This window comes from Cuculus canorus, chromosome 12 (genome assembly GCF_017976375.1).
Source record: "Cuculus canorus isolate bCucCan1 chromosome 12, bCucCan1.pri, whole genome shotgun sequence".
In the NCBI taxonomy this organism is placed as follows: domain Eukaryota; kingdom Metazoa; phylum Chordata; class Aves; order Cuculiformes; family Cuculidae; genus Cuculus; species Cuculus canorus.
In genome coordinates, this window is record NC_071412.1 from 19,230,534 (window position 1) to 19,255,438 (window position 24,905).

Consider the following 24,905-nt stretch of genomic DNA (forward strand, 5'->3'; position numbering starts at 1 on the left):
CACCAAGAAAATCAACTCCATCCCAGCCAAAAGCAGTACAACTAGCTTTTAAGAAATAATGCTTTGTTTCTTTTGCTGTGGTAGGTGTTTCGGTGCCTTTGCAGCTTGGTTTACCTGATGCCGTTCCACCACAGTATGGGGCACTGAAAGAAGTGAGCATTCATACAGTAAGAGCAAGGCTCAGACTGCTGTACCATTTTTCTGACCTCATGTACTCTTCATGGAGATTACTCAACCTCAGTCCCAATAACCAGGTAAAATTTCATTTGAAACAAAATTAACTCCTCGCTGTTGCGTTAGGCCGTGTCACTGGATTTTCTGATCAGATTAAGAAGGATCTTAGTAATAGGTTCTATAGGCTTGTTTGTAAAAAATACTAAAATATTAAAATCCATATTGAACAAAACTGTCAGGTTATCATTATATACTTTTGCTTAGGCCAACAGGGACATGTCAGTGTTTCAGTTTCGGTTTCAAAAGCTTATTAGCCTCAAAGCTAAAACCAAAAACTGCTAACCGGGCTGTTTCCTGAAAAATCAAAGTGCTAGTGTTTATTATGAAGGCTTTTATTCTGTAAAGAATGGAATTAATATCCTTTATTAATATGTTTATTCTTATTGCTTTATTGCAGAACAGTACATCTCATTACAATGCTGGAACATGGGGAATAGTTCAAGGGCAGTTAAGACCCTTGCTTGCCCCACGAGTATACACGCTCCCCATGGTACGCTCCATAGGAAAAACGATGGTTCAGGGGAAAAACTATGGGCCCCAGATTACTGTGAAAAGGATATCAACCAGGTCAGTGTTGTTTTCACAGGTATTGTATTAGGCCTCAAAGGAATACTGATATTCAGACATTTTCCCTAACCTTTGGCCTACTGACCTGTCTGTACGGCATTGCTGAGTGACTTCAGTAGCCTTTATGTGTTTATGAATTCCATTGTATGGCTCTGTCTTTTCTTTCTGTTTGAAAGAGGTCGGAAATGCAAGCCCATTTTTGTACAGATAGCGAGGCAAGTGGTGAAGCTGAACGCATCAGACCTTCGCCTACCTTCCCGTGCCTGGAAAGTGAAACTGGTTGGAGAAGGAGCTGATGATGCAGGTGGAGTGTTCGATGACACTATTACAGAAATGTGTCAGGTATGGAAAGTCTATTAGCTCAAAATGCCCAAGTAGTGGTTTTATTCTGTTTGCTGTCTTTTAGTGGTTTTCACTTTTACTTTTTGCAGCTTAGCAAATACTTTTCTTCAGTCGTGAGCCACAGCACTAGAGCTGCCTGCTCAGGGGTGTCTCTGAGGATAAAGCAATCTTCCTAGACTGTGGCAAGGAGATGCCATAAGGCTGCACCGTAACTGTTATTACAGTTGGCCCCTTCGTATTATGGGAACATTTTGCAGCCCCGGATTCTATCCAGCTGGTACCTTCCATAAGAGAAGTTGTACTGTGTTCTGTGATTACGGTACCTTCCATGCGTACAATACCAAAACACCTCAAGCAGGCATTTCTCATGCATGTCACCTCTCAGGTTCAGTGCTGAAAGTGCACAGTTTTGCCTGTCTGTAACCTAGATATTGTTGCTCTCATCAACATAACTGTCTTTTCAGGTTCATCTCAAGGCTTCAGACTAGCAGGACTTAAGATAAAGCTTGTCAAAGCTTATATGTACCGCTTATAGTTTTAAAGTTTTAAAGGTGTGTCTGTGACAGGACTGTGATTGTAGCCAGGAGAAGGATTCGAGACAGTGCTGGCTGGAGAAGTTGTTCCTTAATCTCCCAGGACCCTTAAAACTGAAAGAAGGAGGATAATTAGTGTATGTGCTTAGTCTGAGACAAGGCAACAGCTATGGATGGTGCTGAAGCTGGCATTGGAGTTAGACTTAGGATACAGGTGGAAAAAACTGAAGAACACTCTTTATTAATGAAATTTCTGCAACCTGTAAGTCTAGAGTAGCATTGGTTCAGGTAAGGACTTGAGGCATATTTTTGGGGTTCTTTCCTGGACATTTTACATTAAATAAGAGGTATGATGAGGATTCAGAACAGATGTCATTAAAAAAAAGCTGCTTCATTTTTGGTTATTGCAAAAGCTGCATGAGTTGGGTGATCAGCTTATGGCTTCTGATTATTTCTTAAACAGGTACCAGGAATGTGTCACAGAGCAGCCAGAGTAAAATAACTGTTATAGTCTGACGTAAGGGCAGGTCTTGAAATAAACATGGTTTTATTTCAAAAAAATCATCCCTGCTGTGTCTCCTTTTTCTTAAATGTTTCACGTTTATTTGTAAGAAGGAATCATCACTATAATGGAATATTCTGTCTTGTAATGCTCTAATATCATAATATCTCTATAATTTGTTATTCCTGTGTCTAAGAAGGCTATTTTTGTTGATTTTTAAGGAACTGGAAACTGGAATAGTGGACCTGCTTATTCCTTCCCCAAACGCTACAGCTGAAGTAGGCTACAATAGGGATAGGTAAGTGGTCCAGGATTTGCTTTTATTGCAGATGTTAATGGGTCAAGATTAGAATCTTCCATTAACCGTTTTATGCCAAATGATGAGACTTCACGATTGTCTCTAGTGTATTTTTTCCTTCAGGTTGTGATGTTACTTTATTGTGGAGGAGAGGGCATGGTTTTAAGATTAACTTCCTGGATTGCCGATGGCAGAATTCAGAGTAACAACAAGAATGTCAGCCTTTGTGGTCAGGATTAGTTCTGCCTGTCTCGGTCTCCATTGTTTTAACAGCTAAAGATAACGATAATCCTGTTTGGACACCCCTTGTTGATAATTGCGTTGACAGTTACTGTGCTGTGTTTAGGAATGTTTTGTCTTTTACTTCTAATGAAGTAATGTAGAAATAATGCTGGAGTATTTTCACCAATTCTTTGCTCTTTCAGGTTTCTCTTTAACCCTTCAGCATGTTTAGATGAACATCTGATGCAGTTTAAGTTCTTGGGCATTCTCATGGGTGTAGCTATTCGTACAAAAAAGCCATTAGATCTTCATTTGGCTCCAATGGTCTGGAAGCAACTTTGTTGTATCCCACTCATCTTGGAGGATTTGGAGGAGGTAGATCTGCTCTATGTGCAGACCCTCAACAGCATTCTTCACATTGAAGACAGTGGGATTACTGAAGAAAATTTCCATGAGGTAAGACAGGAAAGTCTGAGCTTCTGGGTTTATTGTGAAAGCGGTTGCTTTATCAGATTGACCTTAACTTCAGTGTTTGTTGAATTCAATGTATCCATTTAGAGGATAACAAGCACTTAATAAGTATTTGGAATTGTTTGTGATCTTACTGTAGTTCTAGATGACTGATGATAAAATATTAAACTTGAATCACTAGAGTGACTTACACTGCATCTTTTCCTGTTTTGCGTGACAGATGATTCCTTTAGATTCTTTTGTTGGCCAAAGTGCTGATGGTAAAATGGTTCCCATAATCCCTGGAGGGAACAGTATCCCACTTACCTTTTCAAACAGGAAAGAATATGTGGAGAGGGCAATTGAGTACAGACTCCATGAAATGGACCGTCAGGTAAGAATCTCGTTACCCTGTCCTCATTGTTAATGCGAACAGCAGTCCTGGTGGGACTTGGCTCCTGCTCAGATGTGTGATATATACATGGGTGTTTTGTTCAACCATCATCATTTGTGCTGCTAACTTGTACTTATCTTTTGTTCTTCTGTTTTGAATCAAAACATTTTCTTTCTTGTGCAATTACAATTAAAAATGCCTCTAATGTTCTCCAGGTTTTTGAGAGAGGATACAGCCCTTACAGAGAATGTATATGTGGGAGGTTGCATTTGGCAGTTTATAATTCCCATTTCTCAGCCAATAGGTTATTTTGCATTTGGGTGGTACAGTAAGTGGCAGAGATAAGGCAACTGCACTTCAAATGTCTGTTCTTTTCTGGGCAATAGGTGGCTGCTGTAAGAGAAGGAATGTCTTGGATTGTTCCGGTTCCTTTGTTGTCTCTTCTGACTGCCAAGCAGTTGGAGCAAATGGTCTGTGGAATGCCAGAAATATCAGTTGACGTTCTGAAGAAAGTTGTGCGATACAGAGAAGTTGATGAGCAGCATCAGCTGGTACAGTGGTTCTGGCATACCCTTGAAGAATTTTCAAATGAGGAGAGAGTCCTTTTCATGAGGTTTGTGTCAGGAAGATCTCGATTGCCGGCCAATACAGCTGATATCTCTCAGCGATTCCAAATAATGAAGGTTGATAGGGTAAGGTGCTGTTTTCTGTTTTGGGGTGGGGTTTTTTTTGGCTCTTGTCTAGTATAAGCTGTCATTTGACAATAGGAGGCAGGTTTCCATAGTAGTAAATTTACAGAGAAAGTATGAAATGGGATTTCCTCTGCGCTACTAAAACCAAACAGAAGTAGAAGTACATACCCTGCACAACTTGCATCATAATTCATGTGGAACGTTTACTGTAGTTACATGATTGAAGGCCAAGACAAGTATTTGCACAGGCAACAAACCTTCTTGTACTGTAATTTGTCCACAGTCATTTTCTCTTCCTGTCCCTTTTTTCATTTGATAATTTTCACTCGTGAAGTTTTAAATCTGTGAGTGGCAACATGTGACCACTAATGAACTCGTAACATCTTAAAACCACTCTGATAAGTTTGCACTATATTACTTTACATACAGGATGCGTTCATTTGGCATTGCTTCTGCGTTTTGTGCAGTGAAAGCGTGTACTCTGAACTACATGAGTCAAAAACTTGGCAAAATCTAAGATCACAGTGGTGTGACTGTCACCTTTGGTTAGTCTCTCAAATTGCCTCACGTTAAGGCACGCTATGGTGTGTAATTTGAACGTTTCTTGGTATCATCCAGTGGGCTGCTAAGTAGCAGCGCAAGCAGCTTTTCAAATAGTTACATTTCCTTAGCAGGTTGAATTATTTACAGAACAGGAGATGCAGTAGTTTTGCACATATTTAAGGATGAAACAAGAGAGGCTAGTCTGCTTCTCGATTGGAGCTACAGTGTGAAAATACTTAATGAGAGAGGTGAGGAAGGGAGGGAACAATGAAATATGGATATGTTGTATTTTTTGCTTCTTTCGCAACTTAACAGTGTTCCACCTTTTATCCATTTCCACAGCCTTACGACAGCTTGCCTACCTCACAGACTTGTTTCTTTCAACTGAGGCTCCCACCTTACTCCAGTCAACTAATCATGGCAGAGCGTTTGCGCTATGCAATCAATAATTGCAGGTCTATAGATATGGACAATTACATGCTCTCACGGAATGTGGACAATGCAGAGGGCTCAGACACAGATTATTAACATTCTGTGAACAAAATCATCTTCCTTTCACTACAAATAGTGCCCTAAGTCCAATTCATTGTTGACATACTTTTACAGTAACCATAGATGTTATAGGAGCATAAAAATAGACAGTGGCCACATTTTAGTTACTCTAAATGTAACAAAAAAATAGATGTTTTTATTTTTTTGTGATTGTAAAAAAGGAAAAAGAAAACAAAAAACTATGATCGGTAAGTTTTTTCTCCTTTTTTGGTCACTTTTGATAAGTTTGCATGGATACATTTTGGTGCATTTTTGTTGGGAATAGTACATTTGTAAGCCCTCCCAGTGAACATGAAGAGTTGTACATTGTGTATAATTGTTCATTAGCAAGGACAGTTTTACATGAATATTCACATATTTATTTTGTTTTAATTTGAATTGCCTGTGCAGGGTTCCTTACGCAGAGAAAAATAAAGCAAATTCAAGAATTGTTTGCTTGTACGCATTTGTGAATTGTGATTGGTTTACTCAGTCTTAATGCCTTTTTATATTTTCTCTCAGGAAATTGTAGTATTGCAGTGTTCAGACAGGATGTGACATTTGAAGTATCGTAAAATGTTTATCTGCAACGAATCTGATGTGTAGTACCGTGCTTCGCGTTCTTAATGTCTTTGAGGTACTGGCTTTTTGGAGTATACCGCTATTTATTCCTTGTGCTTCAATACAAGTGAATCTTGTACTTGGTTCCTCTTGATTTTCATTTAAGTTTTTTTCTCCTCCAGAGTTGTATTTCTTGGCAATAATAACATGCCGCCACCTTGACTCAGAAACATTTAAATCTTCTCTTGAAAGAAAAGACAAAAATCCTTTTTTATCTTCAGATGGATGTAGTTGATGCCTGATCAGAGTACAAAAAAGAAAAAAATTAAAGTGACAGTGGTAGTCCAGGCTATGGATTTTACATACATTTTTAGTTTATGCCTTTGATGTTAGTACATTTCCTATGTCTGGTGTTTGATCTCCTCTCCTGGCGGCTCTCAATGGGTTCTGATCAGCAGGAGTGGCTTACGCTGCAGCGTTTGCCTTTGACTGCCTCACGAAGGTGCTGTACAAAGAGGTTTTTGTTCCCTGTCTTAGAGAAGTGCTGAAGAATAGAGGATTCCCCGGTGTATTTATCAAAACCGTGATCTGTGTGAAACTACAGGTGCTGCTTGGTGTTCAGGCGCAGGGTTTGGCTGGGCTGAGGAAAAGGGTGGGACAGTTTGTCCCCAGGGGAGTCACGCGCTGCTCTGCCCTGGGGCCTGCTGGCGTGAAAACATTTCTAACCTAAGCTCACGTGGGAGAAGAGTGGTCCGTCTGAACTGGAGAAGAGGGTGGAAACTCCTGTTGTTTTCTCACATGTGGTTGTTTGATGTCCGCAGGGTTTGGGAGGGAAGCTCCCTGGTTGTTGAGACTGAGCTGGCATATGGCTGCCGGCTAACAGTGGCCGCAGGGCTGACTTGATAGGCAGCTGTAGAAATTAGCAGATCTGGTTTTTAGCTGGTAAAGTTCTTTCAAGTAGTTGTTGGCACATAGAAAAGGCGGAAAAGGTTCTTGAGCAGTGACCAGGAACCAGAATGCAATATGAAACATCTAGGGGGAAGGCTTTCAGCAGTTTTGGAGAGGAGGGGCTCGGGGCTCTGAAATCATTCTGATTTAGTTTCATTTATCATTCTGGTAAGGACTGTGCGGTTGGCTTCTCGGATTGTGAGGGTATTTTTGGAGGCAGTTTAGAGGAAAGTGAAAGGGGATGTTGATATTGGTAAATGTTGATTAAAGGATTGTGCTTGATTGCTTTAAGTGAGACTGCTTTTTATTGATTATGTTTGTCCTTTGAATATTCTATCTATTTGCCAGTTGTGTTCAAATTTTACCTCCCATTCAAGGAGAGGAGGAGAAAAATAATACAAATTTGAACATTTGTACACAGGTAGGCCAAGAAACTAAGTGCAAGAAGGGTTCCAAGGCCCTCCATGAAGTAGAACAAAACCCAGCCCACAACTGCCTGCTCCCCTCAACCAGTCCTGATAGAAACTGGCAAAAAAGGCATAAATAATATGTAGACAGATGCAAGCCTGCTTCCATATCTTGTAGCTACTTGAAAATCTGCTAGGTGTTAACATCTGCAGAGATGTCTTTCATCACAGAGTGCTTAGAGAGCTGGCATCAAGAGAAGGTCTTTGCTTACTGATGTGTCTTCGGAATTCCTGTCTTGTTTTGGCTTGTCAGCAAGACGTGAAATTGGTCATTTTTCACCAACTGGGTATCCAAGGTAAGAATTATGTCAACATCCCAATTTCCACATCACAATAAGTTTGTTCGGCCTGGTGATCTCCTTTCCAAGTTGTAAATGCTGTTTTCGGATTGCCATTTGTTGTTCCTGTCTGTGCTTCCAGTTCTGTTCCTTTGCAGTGCGTAAAGGTCCTACTTAAGTTTTAGGAATGGGTTAATGAAATACCAGAATATTACAGTGTTGTGCCGTTGAATATCTCTGAGTTGCGAAGATGCAATAATGAAGTTATTTTCTTTGTCATCTGGGTATTTCTTATGATACTCACACTGATCAAGTATTTCTCTGGAATTTCAGCTTTGTTTGACCAAGTTTCGGGAATGCAGTGATTTATTTCTTAGCTCAGCCAAATTAGAGAGTACCAAAGGATATCTGTGGAAGCAGGATGGAGAGGAAGTATGCTTACTTATGTTGAGAGGCATAAAGTCCTCTTTCCACTTGTGATACAACACATCAAGGATGTTTTCAGGAGTCAGTAGCTACCTCATCAGTTCTTGGAGAGAAAAGAACAAGCCCTAGGAATGTAGTCTATTCAAATATTTCTGCTGAGATTGTTTGAAACTTACCTTTCTAGAGACACTGATTGAAAATACAGTCTTACAGTACTGCTCTTGCCATAAAGATTGGCTTCAAGTGGAATTGTGATAGCGCATTGCTTCTCTTTCTGTTCCAACATGAACAAAAGACAATGTATCGGTTGAAATAAATCCCTATGTTCACACATCGCTGGCTGCACTGACAGCGTCTTGAGTAACGGCTGTGGAATGGAACAGAAACTTTGATGTTCTGTGAGACAGAACAGTATTTCCAAAAGCTAATATTTCTAAATCTGCTTTAAGGACACACACTCTCAGGTATTTTCCTGCTCTGTGTAAGGTTTGTATTTAAAACGAAATCTTAACTGCTATAGTCGTCTTTGTGATTTAAGCTGGAACCATTCAGGATCCAGAGTTTGTCAGACTGGTCTGTGTGCAGCCGTCTGTTTTAGCATCTATTTCCATCTGGTCTTCTATTGGAAACTGAGTTCTGGATAGCCTGATTTAACCACCGATTGTATTGAATGGAAGAGATTTAAGGTAAATACATGTTCAGCCGCAGAGTCAGCAGGAAAGGGCTTACATATTATAGTAATGATGTGCTCTCTAGGAGTCAGAGTTCTGAATTCATGTCAGAATTGCTAAACAAAATGGGAAATAATGGAAAGCAGAATTTGAGAACGTTCTCCCACAGAGGGTAAAGCACAGGCTTTGAGACAGGGTGCTTTTTAAAAAAGCGTGCTGAAGCTCAACCAGGAGCCTCAGCGATTGAAACCAGGTGATCACTGCGTTGTTACACCGAGAGAGACTCAACGAGTAAAACCTGTGACAGGGAGAGCCGACACAGGAAGATGGCTCTCTGCGATGCTTACCTTTCCCCAGGCCAAAATCTGTAAGCGTGTGAAGAGTCTGGAATATGTACTGTTACCAGTCTTGGACGCTGGATCCCATGACCAAATTCCAGTATGTTGTATCAAGGCAAATTTTATAGAGCAGGCTACAACGGTGCTAGACTTGGTGTCAGATTTGGTAGACAGTGCTGTAGCAACCCTTCATTAAAAAATACTTCATTTCCATGTAGCAGAGCAGCATGCAGGAAAGTGAGAGCTTTGTGGATTGGGATGAAAATAGCTGTTTGTTTTGTGCTCCACCGTGAGAAACCAGTGCTGATAAGGTCTGTACTGCAGTGTGATCCTAGTTTAGCATTTAAAGCTGCAGGTTGCAAATAGGTTGCAAATCATTGTCTTTTCCTTTAGGTTAATTGTGTAACTCGCATTTGTTCACATTGTACTTCCTTTAATGTCAGCTTGTGCATCTTGTCAAAGCACATTATGCAAAGAGTCGAGCAGTGTTTTGCGCGCATTGCCAAGCGTCCCTCCTTTAATAAATAAGCCTGACACACCAGCTACAAATGTTACTGAGGAAGTAAGGGTTGTCAGGTGCTCTGCTTTTGCTGCAAGATCTTACATGGTGTGGTTATCACCCTTAGCCAATGGAATGCCCAGATGGATAAATCCTTGAACAGAAATTTGTTAATCACATTTGTAGATCATACAAGTACCCCAGCTCTATCTGCTGTGGCTACGTGCCCTTTCCCATTACACCAGAGTTTAGAAAGCAAGAGAGTCCGCTCTGAATCTCATGACTCAACGGGGAGAGTCCTCCTTACGCTTTGTCTCTGGTCTCTGTGAATCATTCTAACTCCATTTTCCTTTGTATGTTTCTTCTGTGCAGTAATTAATAGGGTGAACTTTGCCATCAGACTTACTGAATCTTGTCACCTTGTCAAGCCACTGTAAATCTTTGTTAAATACCATCAAGTTTATTGAACTCTGACAAATTATTATGTTACATCAATAAAAGAACGCTGCTTCTTTTGTGCATTCCTCTTATCAAAATTATGGGGTACCAAAATTGCAGTTTTGCATTTTGTGACAGCAACGCAGGGTATTCCAGTTTCAAACAACAACAGCAAGGAAACAGTTTTTTTCCTTAACGCTGTCCTAGTGGAGGTTCGTGCCTTTTCCTAGTGCAGCTTTACAAAACCCATCAGCCATTTGTTTGGACTTAAACCAGAAAGCAGGAAAGCAGCCCTGGTTCATTGAAGCAAGACTCCCCAGGAGGAGAGAGGAAGCAAGGTAAAATACCTGCTTTGACTGAGTTCATAAAATTAGTTGCACTTAAAGCTGAACCAGTTTTCTTGATGTTTTTTCAAGCATCAGCTTCTTTTCTGGCTTACTGTCTGGAATCATGTTTGCACTTCTCTCTGCTCTCAGCGTTACCGAAGGACATTTTTCCCTGACTCTCTCTAGACCAGTTTGTGTTATGTTCCGGCAGAAATCCACATGGAGTGTTTGCAGCGATGCCCCATAGAGGGTCACTGCTTCTAGAGTCTGGTCAGTGATCCGCACACAGTTTTCCAGTTTGAGTGTCTTGAGGTTTGGGCAGCTCTTGAGAAGCAGCAAGATGCAATCGTCTGTAACGTGGCCGCATCCAGAAAGGGTCAAAGATATCAGGTTTGGACATCTGAAATCATGATAGTTACAGGTGAGATGAGGGGGGAAATAAATAATAGAGCTTGGAGAAACTAGCGTTGTCAAGAATAAATATGAAGGTTAGAAAAACACCTCCTCTTCCAGCAGGAAGAGTAAGAAGGTGTGACTGGATGGGGATATACCTAGATCTTGGCGCTCGGCTTTACTAATCGCACAACTTACCTTCTTTTTCTCTTGGTGGCAACATGTATAGCTCGGCTGGTGTGGTGGAAAAGGGGATGTGGATCCCTGTTTAAGCTGCAGCTGCATTGCTTTTTCTTATAGAGTTGAATGGGGAAAATCCAGTAGAGATGAGATTCGAGTCAGGATGAATTTGAGGACAATTGACTGAAGAGGCTGCTCTGTGAACATGCTGAGTGTGGGCAAGTAAGACACTCCCACTTTTGATTTTATGGGAATTAATGAGCATATTTCAGCTCCTTGGACGTACTGCATAGGTGCCAAAACATGAGCTGTGTTGATTTTGAACCCCACACAACTGTTCAGCCTTCCTTCAAATCATTGAAACCGGTGAGAACTCTAGTGTCAATCAATGACGCAGTAAATTAATGAAGCTTACTTTTGTGTTGCTTGGGTAGAGCTGGAGAAGCACAGAAGGGGCCTGTCCCGACCCGGGGGGCTGATGAACCGCGCTGCCCGGAGCAGACCAGTTACTGGTCGCTGCTGTGCCGAGCAGGCGTGTTTGCGAGGACCCTCGTGCACCCACCTGCAAAGCCTTTTGTACCCCGCGTGTGGCTGCTGGCTCACACCACTCTCTGGGGAACAGCAGTTCAGCTTCCTGTAGCCTTAGCTAAACGCAGCTGAATGTTTCTCTGTTAGCACAAGACTCTTTTTGGCCTCTATTGTTGCAGGAAAAATGATAACAGCAGTGCCAATATTGACCTTCTCAGAGCTCTGGACAGAACTATTAGCCTGGCTCCATCCCGTGAGAATGACAGTGTTGTTCCATTAAAGATTTGGGCTCAGGGCCTTTGTCGGGGTTTTAGGGAGGCAAGCAGGGGCTCTGCCATCCCTGCAGCAGGTTCTTTTGTCCGTAAACACTGGTCCATAGCACATTCCTCTCTCTACACCCCACCCCATCCCCCTCTGCTGCTTGACTTCACCTTTTGAGCAGAGGTGGCAAAGTGAGAGCAAGTCAGCTGCAGGGTTTGCTTTTTTATGCTTCCTTCACTTAGGACCAGTTAGAAAAACAAATGCTTTAAAGCAGGCAAGGTCAAGAAAGGCTCTGACCTGCCACCTCTTGTAGCTTGGGCTAGAGGATAAAAGTACTTTAAGAGAAAAGCTGGATATTGGTTTAATTTGCATTGTTCTTTGCACAGAATGCTAGGAATTTTGTTGGGATGGAAATGCTTTCAATGGGGTTGCTGCAAAATAAGGCAGGAACTTGTTTTAGGAAGGCTAAAATGGATTGGGGGGAGGTGAGTGGCGATATAAACTCGTATTTTAGAGTTCAGTTTAACTTGTGGAAACGATTCTCTGTAAGCCTGAAAGACATTTGCTGGATTTTTATGGACTTGAGAGATTGCCTACAAGGCAGCTTTGCAACCACTTTGGGGTTACGGATTCTGCAGAGGGGAAAGACACACAAACTATTTCTGCAGAGCTGTGGTCTTGGGTCCGCCTTCTAAATCCTCATTTGTGAGGGCAACAAAATGGAAATAGTTAATTGTGGCCTCGTGGTAGACATTCCTGTGCTAAAATGGGAGAACACCTCCTCCCACGCACCCCCTTTGCAGACACTGCTGTGCTTCCTAAGGATACTTCGCTAATTAATCCAAAATGTTTCTCAGTTGTTCTAGAACAGTTAATTCTGAAATTTTGTACTTGCAACTTAGTGTTCTGCTCAGAACCTACGTTTCAGTCCTTGGTTTGAGATTGCCGTGTGGCTGATTCTCATTCAGTGTCTCCTGTCAGTATTCTGTAATTTGTTGGGGTTTTTGAGTCGTTACTTCCAAACAGCGCTCGCTGCCTCCCAAGCCGTGTCACCCGGCTGAGCCTGCGGCACAAAGGTGCCGTTTCAGGAGAGGCTGATGTGCCCCTTCCAGCTCTAATCTGGACCACAGCCATCCTCACCGTTACTGAAACACCCACACTGGCTCTGCCTCATTTCCTCCTCCTAATGTAATTTCACTGTTTTTTTCCTTAGAGCTGCTTTGTGGCAGTAAAGCTGATGTAAGAACTGGTGAGCTGCTCTGCAGTAGTGCAATTTCTTTTCCTTTACTGTAGTTTATAAAGAGTTAAGATAGAGTTGAATTTTCACTATAAAAGCAATACTTCTTAGGATGAAACCAATTATCTTAGTAACACGTTGGATGAACCTGGCTTTGTTGCGACACACATTCACTATTTAAAATCATATCGTGCCTCTCGGCCTCCCCCCGCAGTGCTTTGCGCTGTCAGAACAGTACGTTTCAGTCACACAGAAATGCAATGGGCAGTATTGCATTTTCCTGTACTAATAGTTAATTCTTTTTTTAAAAAAGGAATAAATAGGCTTCGGGAAGGTCAGTATGAAGCACGCGCTATTGCAACTATCAAACCCATTTAATGCTATATTAAAACTGCAAAATGGAGCACTCGAGCACTTTGAGCTCCTTGCAGGTAGGCTGCGTGGAGCAAAGAGCTCGCCACTCTCTCATTTCAAGGCAGTTAACCTTTCCAGTAGAGTTTCACACCCAAAGAACATACCTGTTGCAAACTTCTAGTAAAAAATCATTGACGGTGCGTTGATGCCTGTTACAGAAGTCTTTCTGGAAATGGTTTTTCATCCAGTCCTCAATGTTACACACCTTGACTCTCTCTGAATACCAGCAGATGGATAAATATTTTAAAGCAGGTCCCAGGAGAAAGTTATCCTTCTTTAGTTCCGCTGGAGAGTGGAAGTTCAACAAAGACCACAGGAAAGGATCCCGAAACACTTCTAGCAACGCGTGACATGTCTTTGCTAAACTTTTCCTGCTATCTTTGTCCAAAAAAGAAAACAGATGTAAGAGGCATTCCCGGTTCAGCTGGGTGATGTGCATAGCCCGTCAGCGTGGCTGCTGGCCTGGTGGAGAATGGCAGTGCCGGCGGGGGCTCACAGCCACCCCAAGGCTGTTGCACATATATGGTTGTGGAATGGTGTTTATTTTTGGCGAACAACTGGTGCAGAAGCTAAGAACGAGGAAAGGCAAAGCAACACGCAGGCATGAAACTGTTGTTGTGTTTCTACAAGGGAGTGGAATGGGCATGTGGATTAACAGCTCTCAACTGTCACAGAATGCTTCCTTAAAAGGGATTACTGTCCTTTTAGGCACTTCTGAAGTGTGTGTAGCAAAGTTCTTGTGCTGAGCTAAGGAGGAGGGGGTGTAGCTATGGCTGCAGTGAGCAGCTTTGCCGGCCTCGCAAGTGTGGAGGATTCGGCTTTCTGAGCAGATTGGTTTTTGCAGTCTACAACAATTTTAGTCTGGATCTGCTCACTGATAGGTCTGAGGCTGCACTTTCAGGTCACATTCAAGGACTGTTAGACTGAGTAATGAACAGCTTGCAAAAGGAGTTAAAAAATGCTGTGAGTGCTTCCAAGCATGTGCACACACACAGACACATCCCCCCCAGCCAGAACCAGAGACACACAGACACACACAAATACACTCCCCCAGACACACAGATGCAGAGACGAAGAAAGATACACTAAAACAACATGCACAGACACTGACAGATGCACACACGCAGAGACAAGACACACAGATGCAGACATGCATCGACATACACAGATGCCCTGACACAAACAGACCTGCACATACAGACAACACGAGAAACACAGACACACACAGAGCCACCCCAAAACACGCAGATAGATGTGTGCAGGCACAGAGGCACACATACATGCACACAAGAGACACAGATGCACACATACACACAGAGGCATAGGCACACACATGCACGGAGCCAGAGATGCAACACACATAGTGCACAGACACAGATGCACACACACACCTCGACCTGCACTTGTGCACACACACAAACACAAAGACACACATTCGCAGAGAGACGCACAGACGCAGACACGCACAAACACACACTCCTCCCCACAGACACTCTCCAGCCTCACATGCTAAGCCTCAGGCATACGGGCAGTTGCCTGCGTTTGAAGAAACAAAGCTAGCTGATTCCCCACCTTCTGCAGGAGGAAAGTAACGCTACACAGGAAGACCTAGGGACAGCTTTTGATAGATGTCTCCTATTAGCTTGAGTTTTGCCAGTTTTCTGGTACCGTTCCATGTTGTAGGTTTAGTTCAGTTACCGCAGACAGGGTAGTGCGGTGGGGAAAGGATATATAGAATTGTTTTTAGGAATAGAAGTGTTTGTTTTCCAGTAAGAGAGACACTGGCTGAAAAGTCTTTCCTAGAAGAAAAACAAAGCTACAGCAAATGGCAGGTTAGCATTAAAAGCAACAGTTAACAGCCCTGTAACTTATGTTTGTGAACTTCGAAATGCTCATGATAAAAGGCAGTTTATGCCCATCTTCTGTCTGGTGTTGGTACAGGAAAATAATATCTATTTGGTAGTTGAATGTAGTAACAGCAAAACAGCCCCACAGGCCTTTTTGATGTGCCTTGCATGTTTTTATTAGCTGGGAGATTTTATGTACCTATACATTTTAATTGGGTTTGTGTCAATCTCTGACAGGGCTCAGCGGGACCAAAGTTCATCTTTTCCTTCTTACCCTGAGAATTCAGTTGGCACTTCAACTCTGGAAAACGAGATTTGAAATTTGTTTGCAGTCTGCAATAATTAGTTTAATTTCTCTGTGTTTGAGTAACGTGTGTGCTTATCCCCAGTGATTCAAGAAAAGGCCGTGGTGGGTCTGTAATTCTTTAGAATCAGCAATTTTCTGTTTTATCCGGTAAGCTGTGCTTAACAATTGCCAGGTTTTTGGTTTCATATCCTCTGCGTTTACTATTTTCCTTGAAATGAGAGGAGATTCCTGCTCCCCCCCAGCTCAGAGACAGGCTGTGGTGAGTGCTCTGAGGGGACCAGAGGAGGCGATTTCACCCCCTACCAGTATTGTATAACTCTCCTTCTGTCTCTTCATCCTGCTCAGAACTTACCTTCATTTTTGGGCAGGCATAAATAGCGGAGGCTCAGAGTTGTAACAAACACAGGAGTATGTATGAAAAACCCCAAGTGAATGACGAGGTTGCAAGGATGGACTCTGACCATACAGAGGACAAGAATTAAGAGCTGTGGGGTGGCAAGGCCCTTCGCAGTTGAGCGTCAGGTCCTCCTTGGGTTTGGACACCAAGTAGTAGGAGAGGCGCTAGATAGTTCAGTTTGCTTTCTTTAGTTTTCCCAGATCAAGTTAAAATACTCTGCTGTCTGCATTCAAAGGATTTACACTAATAGCATTCTGCAAGCCTGCAGAAGGACAAGAGGAGTTTCATCTTCAAAGGAAAGGAGACACTTTAATGGCACATTTTCCATAAACACACTGTGTGAATGAGAGAGAATTCACATTCAACCTGGAAATGCTCCAGAAACACACAAGATGAGCACAGTCAGTAATCCTCACTGGAAATTACACACTAGATTTTAATGGTAAACAATTACAACTATGGCACTACAGTACTTGAGGATATCCTAAAGCACATTGGAATCAGTTTTCAAGGTGCCGATTACCTCATCAGTAAGACACAGACACATCAGTAATGAAACATTGTTGGGGAAACTTTTGACCACCACGTGTTATTCTTTCTGTTGATTTAGCAAAATCCTCATATCTGGCCTCCCGCTCTTGATACAAGTCCACTGTCCATGCCTCTCTCCAAGTTCTAAACTCCGTTCTCACACTGACATCTTACCCTCCCCCCCGAAAGCCCCTTCTGCCTGTACGATAAGAAGGAGCTCTCTCTGCAATCACCTCGAGTTTTGGTGCTCCCTTCTCACCACACTAAAGCGTTCTGAGAGCTGGCGTTCTGCACTTCCGCTTTACATAAATCTCATCTCCAGTTGTGTACGTGGCTAAACAATTACAAACAAAAGGACAACCTTGGACCAGACAAATTTTGGTGAAAAAAATATGCAAGTCTGAACTGTGGAGAGCAGTTGTTCCTTGCAGAGCAGTCACAGGCAAGAAAAAAATTCTTGCCAGATAGAGTGTACTATGATGAGCAGTTAAAGTAGAAAAGAAACATTTGGCTTAAATGAAATGAGATCTCCCCCCGCCCCCCTACAAGCTAGTAGATAAATATAGGATATACAAGTAAGGTTAAAAATGTAATACTAGGCCAGGTGCAGTATACATTACTGGTTCAGTGCTCAGTTACCTTATTTTTTGACACCACACTGAATAGAATACAGTGGATAAGCGAAGTTCTCCACCAGGAAGAGAAATACTTGTGTTGCCACAACAAACTGTTCATACTGTCCATCTGGGTTTGCAGTGGGAGTAAGTTAAATTAGGAAAGGATTTACAAAGTGCTTGTTCCAGCAAAGCCTATGGCTGTGTCTTTATCGCCGCCTGCTGCAGGAACAAGGTCAACCTGATTGTGTTGTGTTCCCGTGGCCGTGTCGCCGATGGACCACGCTGGGTACCCCTGCCAAGACCTTAATGTTACAGAGCAAACGTTACTGAAGGGAAACGCTGATGCAAGAACACGGCTATGACCCAAAAAAAATAATGGGAGAATTGGAAGCTGCTTAAAATAAGTGAATGTTGCTGAAGACTACAAAATTAAGTTTCTAAAGTTCAGAAAGGCACATTTACATCACTGGTTTACAAGAACACTGTACACACCTGCCTACTGGAAGTTAAACTGTTTTTCTGGCCCGTAGCTGGTTGTAGATTTTAAGCTTTATATTCTCTAAACTAAAATTCTACCACAATCCAATCCAAGTAGCACGCAGACAAAATGCAGCTATAGATGGAATCTACTTAACTGCCCCACTAACTGCAAGCAGCAAGGCTGCCCCTCAGGGTTGTCACGTGCGAAGACCACCACCTGCCCCCCACCGCAATGAAGTCTGTCAGATACCCTTTTTTGCCTAAATGCTAACAGCGACCGATTATGATTAGAAGAAAAGCTCTGGCTGCAAGAAACGCAGAAATAGTAGGTGACAAACTATCTATGATTTAAAGCAATTAATATTTCTATTTATTGTTCAGCTTAATTTAGGTAAAAGAAGACATTGCTATATATGTCACTTAAAGGCTCATGATTATTATTCAATACATTAACTAGTGTATTGTTTACATATTCATACACCATTAGCAATGCTGAATGCTTTCTGCCGATTCATATTAAGCCAATTTTTCCCTTTCCCGGTTGAAGATGCTGTGAAAAAGCTACAAAGAATGATATTTAAGAAATGATCTGATTGTGATTTTTTTATGCTTGTCAGCATACAGCTGGCAGGTGACCCGCAGCAGGGGAACCGAGGCCTACTCCTAATGCATTAGCTTGGGCTGTGGTCTAATCTGTATTCCAGAAGCATTAACTAAAGAGGTGATCACGTTTTACTTGAGTTCTTGTGTTACTATACTTCAGACTACTATATTTTACTGTTATCACAACTGTGTGACTTGCCATAAAGGATGGGCGAGGGGAAGGGAAGTGAAATGTAGCATTTGTCAAATTTGGGGGAGTCCTGGTTTTTGCAATATTGCTTTTCCTGTCCACCTTTTTAAAATCCTATTAGCTGACTTCCCTCCCCAGGACAGCAGCACAGCTAAAATTTAATTGTTTTTCTTCAACAGAAGCCATTTCTCCATTACACAGCCAAGTTTTCGAAACTGTCGTACCTCCAGTGCTCAGCTGGAGACTGTAAATTAAGATCCCACATTGGGCCAATGCCTAACTCCTCCAGCTAGCTCAGCCTGCTCCACTCAACAAGACCCCTCGGCTCCTCATCTCCCATCAGGCACGCTCTGCTGCAAAACTAAGCATCTTCCCTTTAGTTTGCATTTGAATTAGTAAAACACCCGCCATGCAAAAAGCCTGGGGACCCTCTGCAAGGAAGTCACCAAGTTTGCAAGCAAGTGTGATCAAATTTCAGGATGACAGTCTAAAATGAGATTTCTAAGGCAATTTGGGTTCGGTTAAAAGAACATTCATCTCCACACAATTTAGACGTGTATATTTTAAGGTAACTTGTAAATTTGAAAGGGGGAGGGCACAACATATGTGAGAATACTTGAATTAAACTGCAGTATAGATACAATTGAACCAACTGTTTATTTACAATGATTCCTGAAAGTCAGCAGCCTGAATACACACCAATATAGCAGCAATTACCTGGTCTATTTAAGCAGATGCCACATCTCCTCTCTTCTGCAGACAAAGAACGATTGTTCAGAGGTCACTGTTTAGTTTCTTGCACGAGGGAAAATAGTACGTGCAAACAATTCCTCAATTTAAAGAGATTAAATCATATCTATGTAATGGCTGTGAGAACAGCATAAAGTTGTATTGCTCTTCATAATCAGAAGCACATTTATCTTGCTTGTAAGGAGGATAGAAAGCTTCTCTGATGTAAATGTGCCTTTAGAAAGTGAGAACTGAAAACATTAATATAAAAAAGTCAAATAACTAAGTATTTCATGAAACTATATATATAAAAATCGAGTTATCACAACTAAAGCAGCAAATCAAAATCTGCTGAGGTTTTCTGGTACAACTAAAAAAAAAAAAGTTAGTTTGTGTCCAAGTTCAGTAAGTCAAATGCTACCATTCAACAAAACTAAAACCCACAAGAGGAAATTGAAAAGTGCACAATGAAATTAATAGTCTTGGATCAAGTATTATGGAAAAATGGAAATGTATTGTCCGGTGGACTTGATAAGCGAGACTTAAAAAGGAGGTATTAAAGTTTATCTGATCCAGATTTGGCTTGCCGTTCCACGTAGAAGAGGATGTAGGCCTTGGCCTTTACCACAGTCTCCTCGTCAGTCAGCGTTACAGTACTGTCGTTGAAATGGAACCAGCGGCCTTCGTGAGCTGCGTAGGCGGTGTAATGTCCAGAGCCAACACTGTCAGCAGGGGGAGGCGGGGAAAGAAAGGACAGTCAGAAGGAGACAGGCCACCTCATTCACTGATGCATTTCCTATTAGGGCTAACGGGCTTCCAGGAACCAGAGGAAGAAAGGAACCCATAGCCCTCCACAGCAGCTGCAAGATGCTTCTCTGCTTAATCTGTGGGGCTCCATGTTCTCCAAATTAAAGTTTTACATTAAGTAAAATAATCATTTACTGGGATGAGTTGAAAGGTTTTTTTACATCAGCTTAATAGAATCACATAGTTTTTGTGCAAGTGAGGCTTCTCACAACACTGAACTTAGCTATAAAAATATCACAATGCCTTACTTTCAAAAATCTTCCCCCTTTCTGTCTAGCGCAACTCACAGTCTAAACAGAATCGAAAGCACTCACAGCAAAACTAATCCCAGAATACCAAGAAAAATTTTCAGGTTCATCTTGAACAGCTCCACATGTTGGAGCCTTATTTCTTGAATCTACCGTCCCAGAATTACACACCCATCAATTCTCATTACCCCACCACCCCAAGATAAAGCCTGCTTTTGCTTCCTTACGTGTTATAACAGAAGCTCAATGTTTCCAACCATCTTAAATCCATTCTAATCATGACCAGCTTTCCTTTGCTGTCCATACAATTTTCCTATGACTGTGAAGCACCAGTCAGATGCACTATGGTGCTACAAGGGCTGCCCTTAGTAGTTAAATCTTGCTTTTTTAAGAGTCCAGACCATTCCTCTGGAGAAAGCAAAAGAAAAAAAGGCTTTCTGGACAGAGCCACTGTTTCATACCATCTTTGAATTAAATTCAAGTATCAACAAGGTTTTGATTAATAGGGTTTAGTTCCTTTAGGGTAACTCCTTTCACAGCTCGCATCCATAGAGCAGTTGCCTCAAAGACAAGAACACATTTCACTCAACACAGACCACTGTCGTGTCCCTGCTACTGTTACTCTCAAGAAATCCATTCAGGATTGGGAAAAGGAAAGAACAAAACCCACCCAGCAACTTTACTTCAGACTACGAGCACTAGCCAGCCTTGTGGCATGCCTATTAGCACTCCCTTTGAAGTTCACTCCTGTAGGAGAGAAGGTAAATACAGGGTAATTGCTTTCACTGTGCCAATTTTAACTCTACAGTTGTTCCAAACATGCACACACACACTCTTAGCATAAATGCACATGCGCCTTTCACAGTGAATAAAAGAGGCAAAGATATTTCTGCTTTGTATTCAGAATCTCAAAATGGGGCGTTAGAGAAGTTAATTCACTTGATTCACGCTCTGGTTTAGAGCTTTCCATTCCTAGGGGAACCAGGCTATTTTCATCCTCATGTCTCGCACTTGTAGTGACCATCCCCAAGGCCTGCCAGTGGCCACTTGCAGGAATCACTGCATACGTCTGCCTGAAATTAATTCAGCTTAATTCCACATAAGTTTATAAATTACTTCTTATTTCCACCAGTAAAATACAGACATTCACTAGGGACAGAACAACCTTCATTAAGTCTGCCTGTACTTCAGTGGGGAGAAGGTCTTTCCCCAGGAGCAGGCTTACTCCAGGTACTCACCCAGAACCATGATGCACAACGACAGCCGCAAGGTCATACAGGCAGCTTTCCGGGCCACTGTTCTCGGGCTGGGGTTAAAAAACAGAAAACTCTTCAGTTCTCAATAGCACCTACTGTAATTTGTAATAAAGACATATGTCACAGAACAAATTTCTACAGAGTGTACTGGTGAGTCTTCATACCTCTAACAAGTAGCATTTCATGTCTAGGCCTCGTAAGGGAAACTCAACATAGGTATCGACCTTGTTTCTCAGATATGCTGTCCAGTGAAATCGCTTCAAGTGTAAGCATAGCACCTACAGGATTAAAACAAAAACTATGGATGCATCAGAAGAAGAGGTTGAACTTGGTGCCAGACAACATCAACAGCCTATGGGAGGGTACGGTGTTGGCCAACTGAGGGTGGAGCTGTCATTTCTGTGACAGATTGCCACACAGCCTCTTTTCATGCCTATACCAACCTTTGGTAGTTTCTGAATCCAGAATTTTTTGGTGGACTTCTGTTTCTTTTTGCATTTGTGACACATGTAGAGCTCTGTCTCATCAAGTTCTTCCAGGTCTGTAAAACTGCGAAGACAATCTAAAAAAGAACAAGATAGAGGAAAAAAAACGAACACCCACATAAAGAAACTTGCTTCAAGATGACATCAAGTGATTTTTGTAACATGAAATACAACAAATGCAACAGTAGAGAGAAGGTGTACCTATCTGCTGTGGTCCTTCTGGTAATTATATACATCGCGCAGCAAAAAGCTGTGTAATAGTAAGTTTCAATACAATAACACGTTGTAACATGCAGCACTCCTTGTTCTTGGAAACACAGCTATACACAGTTCAAGAGGAAAAAAGGCATTCACAAAATCTCCATTTTCCAAACAAGACCCTGTCCAACATCCAGCACAACTGTTTTCAAAAGAAACTTAACTAATTTTCTAATGAAGAACATTCAACTTTTAAAAGCTGATTTGGTTTTTGGTACAAAGTGAAAAATAACGGTGTTTTGGTTGATATTTCAGAGTCTGCAGCAAGTATATGCACAGATCTATAAAAATCAGCAAAGTCAACAGCAGCACCGCTGCCCACCCTGGTGGGGTCGTATTGATGCTGTTCAAAAAGCCGAATGTTCAAGAGCCAACCTTCCCACGCACCAGGGGCACCTACTTAGACGTACAGGAGCTTAGCAAATGCCAGCACCAACAATGCACGTTAGTGCTGGTGAAAAGACTGGAATCCATTCAAATACTCCAACTACAAGGAAAAACCTCTGCCGGGATCCTCCCTGAGATTTAGCTGACTTCCTGAAGCACTTCTCGGGCCCAGTTTATCATAGTAGCATGTCAATACACAGTGATGGGGTTAAACCCGCATGGAAAATTACTCTTATGCCTCCTTCTACCACAGAATCTCATAAAATTAGATAGGGTGTGTCGTGCCGCCACATGCCAGGTGAAAGCTTGGCTCCTCTGAAACAAATAGACCCTTAGTCCGGGTAAGGATCCCATTGTCCAAGCGCTCTTACCTCGTAGTGTGCACATTGGTCCATTTTCTTGATTTTTAGCACGTTTATTTCTGAACTGACTTGGAATATCTAGCGAAAGGTCTGGAAAAACAAAGATTAAAAAAAAAAATGGAGGCTGAATAAAGCAATACCTCATCTTTTCAGTCTACAGTGTGGTCCAGTCATGTGATATCTAAATGCACCAAGCTTCAGGTTTATTTTTCTGCCTTAAGTCACTTGGTATTCTGAAACAAGAGGCACCTTACCTAGGAATGGGTCAAACTTTCTAGATTCAGTCCCACATATTAGGCAATTGACTTCATTTTGAAGAATACCTCCAAAAATGGCTGTGACAACAGTAGACGCTCCGTTTCTAGACAAACCACATCAGAGGTGAAGTCAGTCAGAATGTCCAAGCTTAATTTTCAGTAGCTATTACGCATTGACTACTCACCGCTACCAGGCGGAACGGTCTCACCCATGTAACAGGGACCGAGTTCATCACCCGGCCTTCACTCTCCCCACACAGGGCAAGTATGTAGCTGCTATAATACTTTCATCTTATACCTGATGGAAGTGTGAACCACATCCACTCTAAGCGATGCTCAGAATTTCAGTGTTGGAACTACTCCAGCTGATTGCATTTCTATAGCAGAGTGGGTACAGTATTTTAACCTTGGCATTAAGGCTGTTTCTGAAACCATAATTCTTCCCTCTTAGGTAGGTTGAGCAATTTTTGGGTTTTTATTCTGTACTCTTTGTTACAAGTAATTTTGACTTCCTACGGTGTATTTCTGCACTTCAATCCACAAGACAGTCTAAGTTGCGTTAATATATGATAAGCAATATGCATCATCATTCTTGATGCTTTCATCGCTCTCTAATCTTGTTCGCAGATTTTGCAAGAGTGACTTCTCACAGTCCCATTTTAAAAATCCCCAAGTTTTAAAGCTATATTATTATACAACTTCTAAACTCGCAAGTTTGTGCTTGCAGATCTGACACTGCAAGCCTGCAGAAACTTGTGTTGCTTATCTGCACCCCACCTACATCTTCACAGTTCATCTGAACGCTGCTTGTTGAGCAGAAGGAAATGGCTACCCAAAGAAACTGCCGCTGAAGAAGACAGCATTCACAGCATAGTTATTGCTTCGCTGTAGGCATTTACGTGTGTGTGACCTTAATTTGCCCTTGACAGAAGGCCACTTACTCCACCTCCCCATGCATTAGAACAGCCATTCTCAAGGTAAATTTACAGTAGATACGTGAACAAAGGTTAAATTCTCTCTGGGTTTTGACATCCAAAATGTTGACAAAATGAAATTGGTTTAGTTTTCATATACATTTAAATTCTAAGAACGTTTTAGGACTGTTTTGTGGCAATTTTTTGTGGCAAAGCAACCTAAATATAATAAAGAGCACAGTCCAAACTCTAGGCTTTCCCTAATGAAGCAACTATAAAATCCTGCATTTCTAAGACCTGTTTACTATGTTCTAATCAGTACAGGAAGGGAAAATTCACTCATCTCTTAAATAGGGAACCTAAGGACCTGGGGACCGACCACATGTGCAGGCTGACCTGACTTAACATTCTTTTCTGTAGCAAATTAAAATGTTTTCTCTGCGAGTTTAAATTTGAGAGAAAAAACACCTGGGCCAGAATTTAGCAACAACAGTAGTTTGAGAAGTACAGAAAGAGGAGTGAAACGCACAGATTACCTCTGTTTCAAGACACACAACATAAAAATCAAAATTACCAGGAAAAAAAAGCAACAGCTTTAACTGTCAAGTGATATGCAAATATAGCGAGACCATCTGCAGGAAAGCTGACTTCAAACTGTAACTGCATTGGTCACTTGGGTGCTTGTCACAATCCAGGAGGGCTGCTGACAATTTAAACCTACAAATTACTTGGCCGTATTTTTTTGCTCCTGTACCATTCAGGCCATCTGTCACCCTAAGACAATGAGGTTGTCTTAACAAAGAATTCTATATGGATACAAAACAAAAAATACAGAGTTCTTCCTTTCAATCCTGAAAGACTAATGAATGAAAATACGTTTACAGCTTAACCTGTATGCACACCCACACCTATGAAAGGAAGTGCATCCCACAGAATTCTAATCCTTTTTAACCTGCA

General features: G+C 41.8%; 3 protein-coding genes across 17 annotated transcripts in view; 1 reads left to right on the forward strand and 2 right to left on the reverse strand.

Moving 5' to 3' along the window:
• Positions 1-6,095, forward strand: part of HERC1 (HECT and RLD domain containing E3 ubiquitin protein ligase family member 1) — a 77,616-nt gene extending 71,521 nt beyond the window's left edge. For 4 of the 7 annotated variants that reach the window (XM_054077658.1, XM_054077664.1, XM_054077659.1 and 1 more), the window contains exons 71-78: positions 85-254; positions 632-801; positions 978-1,143; positions 2,400-2,476; positions 2,902-3,154; positions 3,390-3,542; positions 3,929-4,234; positions 5,120-6,001. In XM_054077658.1, the coding sequence (XP_053933633.1) occupies positions 85-254; positions 632-801; positions 978-1,143; positions 2,400-2,476; positions 2,902-3,154; positions 3,390-3,542; positions 3,929-4,234; positions 5,120-5,305 (1,481 nt within the window). In that variant the 3' untranslated portion in view covers positions 5,306-6,001. Of the gene's footprint in view, positions 1-84; positions 255-631; positions 802-977; positions 1,144-2,399; positions 2,477-2,901; positions 3,155-3,389; positions 3,543-3,928; positions 4,235-5,119 lie in introns of all 7 variants that reach the window. The other 3 variants (XM_054077661.1, XM_054077662.1, XM_054077660.1) reach the window with 2 other exon arrangements.
• FBXL22 (F-box and leucine rich repeat protein 22) lies at positions 6,041-15,715 on the reverse strand. Of its 4 annotated transcripts, none has more exons than XR_008451868.1 (3): positions 13,378-15,715; positions 9,007-10,660; positions 6,041-6,167 (listed from the first exon to the last, which is right to left on the reverse strand). XR_008451868.1 is itself a non-coding variant. In XM_009558186.2 (2 exons), exons 1-2 carry the CDS (start codon positions 13,710-13,712, stop codon positions 10,315-10,317), a joined length of 681 nt encoding a protein of 226 aa, XP_009556481.1. In that variant the 5' UTR covers positions 13,713-15,715; the 3' UTR covers positions 6,296-10,314. The 4 variants fall into 4 exon arrangements, 1 of the variants encoding a protein (XP_009556481.1); XR_008451867.1 differs by lacking the exon at positions 6,041-6,167 and adding an exon at positions 6,296-7,970; XR_008451866.1 differs by lacking the exon at positions 6,041-6,167 and adding an exon at positions 6,296-8,355.
• A 31-nt stretch (positions 15,716-15,746) lies between these two features.
• The window catches only part of USP3 (ubiquitin specific peptidase 3), a 48,026-nt gene continuing 38,867 nt past the window's right edge, over positions 15,747-24,905 (reverse strand). For 4 of the 6 annotated variants that reach the window (XM_054077668.1, XM_054077666.1, XM_054077669.1 and 1 more), the window contains exons 10-15: positions 23,032-23,138; positions 22,787-22,867; positions 21,729-21,847; positions 21,450-21,563; positions 21,268-21,335; positions 15,748-19,696 (exon numbers count right to left, since the gene is read on the reverse strand). In XM_054077668.1, the coding sequence (XP_053933643.1) occupies positions 19,531-19,696; positions 21,268-21,335; positions 21,450-21,563; positions 21,729-21,847; positions 22,787-22,867; positions 23,032-23,138 (655 nt within the window). In that variant the 3' untranslated portion in view covers positions 15,748-19,530. Of the gene's footprint in view, positions 19,697-20,699; positions 20,777-21,267; positions 21,336-21,449; positions 21,564-21,728; positions 21,848-22,786; positions 22,868-23,031; positions 23,139-24,905 lie in introns of all 6 variants that reach the window. The other 2 variants (XR_008451864.1, XM_054077665.1) reach the window with 2 other exon arrangements.

Excerpts from the sequence above, each read along its gene's own strand:
- FBXL22 (XM_009558186.2), bottom strand. The coding sequence starts at position 13,712 with ATGCACATCACCCAGCTGAACCGGGAATGCCTCTTACATCTGTTTTCT. Across the intron at positions 10,661-13,377 it reads TTACTAGAAGTTTGCAACAG|ATGTCCAAACCTGATATCTT; the intron begins GTATGTTCTTTG and ends TCATGATTTCAG.